General features: G+C 39.4%; 1 protein-coding gene across 1 annotated transcript in view; it reads left to right on the top strand.

Annotated features, from left to right (window-relative positions):
• Positions 1-767: 767 nt before the first annotated feature.
• The window catches only part of FTMT (ferritin mitochondrial), a 34,180-nt gene continuing 27,959 nt past the window's right edge, over positions 768-6,988 (top strand). The window contains exon 1 of the mRNA XM_082456269.1: positions 768-6,988. This exon is cut by the window's right edge and continues 27,959 nt beyond it. Coding sequence (XP_082312395.1) covers positions 5,806-6,534 — 729 coding nt within the window. The 5' untranslated portion in view covers positions 768-5,805 and the 3' untranslated portion in view covers positions 6,535-6,988.

Here is a 6,988-nt window from a genome sequence, read left to right as displayed (position 1 = left end):
ACTGTATACATACACACACACACACACACAATTATATATTGATTTTTCCATTGAAAATATCTTATGAATACCTCTCCATATTAACACAAAGAGAACTACTTTATTCTATTAAAGGGCTGTATGATGTTCCATTGTATGACTCTCCTATAGCTTATCAGTGCTCCACTGAAAGACAGTTTTAGTTTTAGTTTTATGTACAACCCTGCAATTAAGTTAACGTATGTCTTTATGTACTCACTATGTACCATATTTTTTCCATATAATAAATTTCTCAAAATAGGATTGCTAAATCAAAAGCTTTTATGAGATTCTTGAGACCAGGATTTATTTGTAGATTCCCACAGGATTCATATAACACTCTAAAATATGGTGGTTACTAAATGGTACTAGTGGTTGACTACACTGACCTTTGTAAACAATCTGAACAGATACAATTGAATGGCCATTTCACTTTTCCCTACAGCAATAGATTCTCCACAGCCATCTAAATCTTCAGTTTAGGAGGTTCTGGTGATAGGCAACTCTTTATTGAAAAGCAATGCTTTATTCTGTTTGATAGAAAGGAAAGCCACACTCCACTGTCACTGAGTGAGCACCAACATCTCATGATTTTACAGCATTACTGAGAAAATACAGCATGTATTAGGTGAGTGTAGTATACTTGAAAGAATATTGTCTTAAGGCAAGCCTGTTGCTATGCAGATTTGTCACTCTGTGCCAGTACTCTGTAGCACACAGCTTCTTCGTTCATAAAATAAGATCATTGCCATACTATTCAACTTTTAAAATATTCCTTCTATTTTGATTGAAAATGGAATTATTAGAAACATTTTTCCTAAATTCCTTCAGATTGTATAAAAATGGGGATAAATGTGCGTATATTCTCTGTAATTTGTGAACTGTCAAAATGGACGTACTGATTCCTACTACAGTGTTTTTGTGAAGATACAGAGAGAGAAAGTACTTAGAATAATTTGTATAGGGCTTACCACATACAGCTAATCAGTGACTACCACTTTTCTCATTATAATCATTGGAGAAGATTTAGAGCTTATGCGTAAATGCTGTATCACTATATCCTGTTTTAAATTATAAAATTATTCAGAATAGCAGAAGTAAATAATTAATCAGTATCAAAAAATTTTTATGACATAAAATATGTGACGTCCAGCTCCTTTCATAAAGAAAATAATACTTTCAAACATATTTATTCCTGAGCTAATACTGAGAGAGCATAAGAACTTAAAAAGAATACACTTACTGTCATCAATCATTGTCAGTGTCTAACCCATTAACTGAAAGAAACCTGTGTTATATAACTTAAGTAATAATGGCAAACCACATCTTTGGTGGAAGTGGCATCCCAGGGTTCTAGCACTTAAAATAGTTACCCCAAGCGTATATAAAGGTCAGCACATGTATGTTTTATGCACTTTATTATTTCATAAGATTTCAAACTGCACCATATTACAGCAAGAAAGGATGTGAGTCAATCATTAAATTTTTTAGAGGTAGAAGATTCAAAACTTTGATCCAATTTAAATCAATCCTCTCCTAAGGTACAATATACACACTGTCCATATTGCAACCAAACACCACAGAAGTTTTGTCTACACTCTTTCTGCTCCAAATGAAACTCTACCCTCTCACCTTTGGGAGCCTCCCATGATGTTTTTTCTGCATAGATTTCCCATCCTCTTTTAAGACCATAGTCAAACCTGACCTTCTCTACAAGGCAGTCACAATCCTCCTGCACTTGGTTTGAGATGCTAATACAGTTGACCTTCAATGACTGAATGTGGCTCTGCCACTTTATCTTGAATCCACAGAGGCCCTAAAATCCAAGTCTCTTTTACTCTAACCATATCATGTGCTTCTTACTACTCCTGCATCAGTTGGTCAACAAATATATATATATATGGAACTGAATCCAATCAAGTCAGTTGAATTGAAGATGACTCTTTATTCAACCTTTAAGAATATAAGACTCAAAATTAATAATTATTCACTGGCCTCTACTAGTAGTGGAGCTTGACAAAAACTAAGCTATTAAATGAACTACAACTTAACTATTAAACAAATTATAACACCCCTCAACTTTGTTCCTTAAGTATTATTTGGAACCAGGAAAGTTTGGAGACTTGAGGAAATTTTAGTCCCTAATTCATTTTATTAACAGTATTATTGAGTGCATCTTAAACACTAGCTACATAGGAGTGAAAAAGATGGACATTCCCCTAAGAATCAGAATTTTTCAATTTAGTGGGGTAAAAAAAACCCTAAATAGATAATTATAATTCATTCTCACAACAGGGTAAGTAGAAAGAGTGGGGGACTCCCTGAAGGCTTCTAAGAACCATCTAAAATGTGATAAAAAAAAAAAAAAAAAAAAGACAGTGGAAATGAGCCAGAAGACACAGATGCAAAAGGAGGAGTGGTAGACACAGTTGCATAGCTATGGGAAAGCAATAGCAGCAAGGGGCTTGTCAGAAGATAAATCCATGTAAATTTTTTTATTCCCTGTAGCAACCACCAAAGGGCCTTCTTGGGTTCAACTAAACATTCGTACTTACAAGACTAGTGCCGTGCCACCCAGAAGGACATAGAATAAGAACCACAGCTTCCTGGAAGAAAATACCAAACTTCCTCTCAAGATCCCCATAAAATGAGTATGTAAGATAACCTGGCTAAAAAGCCTCATGTCCCAGAGGAGCCAATATCTCTTGTAGCAAATCCACTAAGGGCATTCCCAGGAACAAGAGTTACCACACTCAGGGAAGTTCAATGTTAATTTGCCAATCAGGGGTCATTTTTCCACAAGCAAGATTGCCTAGACATACAATCTACATCTTAACAGAACTAGACTAACCAGCAGTCATAATCTCATGCAGAAGAGGAGAAGATTTTATTAACCCTCTGCCCACAAACCCTCTCTGATTACTTCTGGGTAGAACAGTGCTCCAGGTAGTGGACACAGCATGCAGAAGCCTGTGGGAAAGGAACAAAGGGTAAATTCCAGGGTCTAAAAAGAAGTTCATAATGACTGGAGCATATCGGCCCTTTATAGAAAAAGTTTGCAAATCCCTGTCCTAGAGTCTGAGAGTAGCCTGAGCTATAGACAAGACACAAGACTTGATTATAAAAGTAGGAGAATTTCAGTGAAGCCTGAATTTGCAGCCTTCACCAAAATCAGGGCCCTGATAGAGAAGGACTGAGACTCAACTCTCTCATAGTTCTGGATTCGAGGAATTCAAAACATATTGGCAGGGCCATACTCTCTGTCTCTGAAGATGCTAAAGAAGAATCCTTCCCTATCTCTTATAGCTTGCGGCAGTCTCTAGTAATCCTTGGCATTCCTTAGCCAATGAATCTTTCACTCTAATCTCTTCCTCTGACTTTGCATGGCTTTCTCCCTTGTGTGTCTATGTGTTAGTTTTAAATTGCCCTTTTCTTTTAAGGACACTAGTCACTGAAATAAAGCACACCGAAATCCAGTATGATCTCATGTTAACTTGATTATATCTGCAAAACCCCTATTTCCAAATAAGGTCACATTGACAGATTCTGGGTGGACATGAATTTTAAGGGAATATTATTCAACTCATTCACCTTTACATCAATAATTAAGCTCTTATCTCAGCATGGCCTAAGTAGGAAAATGCTGGCCCTGCTAAGGAATAGAGGGATTATACTTAGAAGGAGTGACAAAACTTGGTTATTAAAAACTGGCATGAACAGGGAGAGCGTGGCTTAGGAGTGGATTCTGAGGGTGTTGGACTCTAGGATAGTGGAGGTTGGAATATAAGATTGAGTAAGGTAGAGTTTTGTTGATGTGGGGACACTCAGGATTTAATTTCCTGACAATAGACCTTAGAGCCAGTATTAATACACTACTGCGATGGCTCTTTGGAGTTTGAAAATACTGATAGTCCACGTTAAATGAGGTGGAAAGAGCAGAGCCACCTATGCAGAATGGAGAATGCAGAATTCTAAATGAGGAAAGGCTCAGAAAGTGAGCATGCTAGATTGAATCTGTTACATAAGATCCAAGACTCCACCAGCTGGTGGCATTCACTGTTTGCACAAGACAAAAAAGGATGTGATGGTGAGGCAGTCGCCAACTTTAATCAGAAGCTCAGCAGCATAGGCCAGGACCGACTAGAAAAGGTGCTGTTACAGATAAAGGACTGGGTTCCCTAGTATCAATGGATATGAAATGGTACAACCACTTTGAAAAACAATTTGAAATTCCTTAAAAAGTTAAACATTCATGTGTCACATATGATCCAGCCTTTCCACACAAAGTATTTATCCAAGAGTAAAGAGAGCATATAACCACACAAAGACTTGTACGGGAACGTTCATAACAGCATTATTTTAATAGCCCAAAACTGTAAACAACCAAAATGTTCATCAGTGGGTAAAAGGATAAACAAACGGTGGTATGTCCTCAGCAATGGGATACTACTCAGAAATGAAAACTATTGATACACACTACAATTTTGAGTGGATCTCAAAATAATTATGCTGAATGAAAGAAATCAGGCAGAAAAGGTATACATACTGATTCCATTTATATGAAAGTCTAGAAAATGCAAATTAATCTATTTAGTGAGGAAAAGCAGATCAGTGGATGCCTGGGATGAGGTGAAGCAGAGAGAGGCAGAAAAGAGGTATTACAAAATACAAAGGGGCATGAAGAGACTTTGAGAGGTGATGAATATATTCATTAGCTCGATTTTGGTGATGATTTCAAGATGTGTGTGTATATATATATATATATATATATATGTGTGTCAAACTGTAGCAAGTTGTACACTTTAAGTATCTTCAGTTTATTTTATGTCAATTGTACCTCTATAAGCTGTTAAAAGTGTATATATTTACTTTGGTGCATCTGTGATATCTATTTTTTTATGTTATTTTAATCTGTGAGAATTAACATCAACATTTTAACAATGGTTCTCTCTGGGTAGAGGAAGGATTAGGAATGTCTTCAATTTTCTTCTGTGAGTTAATTATCATTTTCTCAATACACTACAACAGTTATATATATTCTTTTAAAACCAAAGGCTATCTTAAATTTTTTTAACTGTCCTTTTAAAAATACGTCTCTACATCATAGATATGTATGTACATCAAGTAACAAGTTTAGAGCTAGTTTATATATTCTTCCTACATTTTATATATCTGATTTTTTACAATGAAGATAAATTTTGTATCTAAAAATATGTCCTTTTAGAAGAAAGCATTATCTTACTACAGACTCTTGAAAATGTGCCCAATATACTGGCAACTCTTTCCATACTTAAATTTGTTAAAATAACCAGAAAGTCAATTTATAAACATCCTCTTTGGGTGTAGACTTTTATTTACTCTCAGATGAATTGGTGGTGACTTTTGTTTTACCCTGTTTCACTTTCTTGCCTCTCCCACCCCTTGGTCCTTGGACAGAAAAAGGTCAGAGAGGGAGGGCAAGTGTGGCTTGCCTCCATCCTTTCTTTTGCAAGTCACAGCGTCTAGTTTTTGACAATATTTTTAACTTATGTGAAATAGTAAATTACAAACGCCCAAGAGCAGAAGTCTTTCGGCGACGATGGGGGCAATGTTTGTAACTGTCATCTGCCTTTTCCCAACCGCGACTGGCACGCGCCCCCAGCCTCCCTCCGCCTGGAATTCGGTGCCTCTGGAAGGGGCGTGTGACGCAGTCGCCGTCACCTAAAGCTGCATTATGATTCAGATCTGACGCTCCGGCGCGCTGAGCCGGCCTGGGCTCAGTTTCCCCGCTTCTAAAGAGAAGGGGCCATGCTGCCCTGCTTCTTGTTCCTCTCCAAGCACATCAGCACTTCGTTGGTGTCCCTGCGCAGGGCGCGCCACAGCTTCGTGCTCCCGCCGCGCTGGGTCCCCAGGCGGCCCTGGGGCTACCCGCCCGCCGCCCCCCGCCGCCCGCTGGCCGCAGCCGCCTCCTCGCGGGGACCAGCAGGGCCAGCCGGCGCCCCCTCCAGGGTGCGCCAGAACTTCCACCCGGACTCCGAGGCCGCCATCAACCGCCAGATCAACCTGGAGCTCTGTGCGTCCTACGTGTACCTGTCTATGGCCTATTACTTCTCCCGAGATGACGTGGCCTTGCACAACTTCGCCAGATATTTCCTTCGACTGTCCCGGGAGGAGACCGAGCACGCGGAGAAGCTGATGAGGCTGCAGAACCAGCGGGGAGGACAGATCTGCCTACAGGACATCAAGAAACCGGACCAGGACGACTGGAAAAGCGGGCTGAATGCCATGGAGTGTGCTCTGCTCTTGGAAAAGAATGTGAACCAGTCGTTGCTGGAATTGCACACTCTGGCCTCAGACAAAGGTGACCCCCATTTGTGCGATTTCCTGGAAACCCACTATCTGAATGAGCAGGTGAAGTCTATCAAACAACTAGGTGACCACGTGCACAACTTGGTTAAGATGGGAGCCCCGGATTCTGGCCTGGCTGAGTACCTTTTTGACAGACATACCCTTGGAAAGGAAAACAATCAGAACTAACCCATAGGCTGCCTTCTCCACCGCCCAGGGTGTGCCAGGACCCAGAGGCAGCTGCTTCCTCGGCTTATTTTATGGACAGTGTTCAGAGAAATGTGGTTCAAACCATAGTTTTATACCAATTGTTCCTCCTTTCCTTTTATATTCTTCTGTTACAATGTCCCAATAAAGTGATTATAGAGAATATGTATGTAGCCCCATGTTAACAATGGCTTTTTGCCCAGCATCAAGATAATTTTCCCAGCCCAGGATGAGATGGTATAAAAAAGACTGCAAAAAAAAAGCGTTACTGAAATAGATGCAAACTAAATTTCTCTGGTTACCAAATATTACTCCAGACCATGACCCTTCACTAAAATTCCATGATATTTAACTCAACAAATGCCTGTTATTTTCAAGACCTTATGTTAAAGGCTAGAGTGGGAAAATGTGTAAGATAAATATGCAAAGAACTATA

This window comes from Balaenoptera physalus, assembly GCF_965194825.1.
Source record: "Balaenoptera physalus genome assembly, chromosome: 3".
Taxonomy (NCBI): domain Eukaryota; kingdom Metazoa; phylum Chordata; class Mammalia; order Artiodactyla; family Balaenopteridae; genus Balaenoptera; species Balaenoptera physalus.
This window is presented reverse-complemented; position numbering and strand designations above follow the sequence as displayed.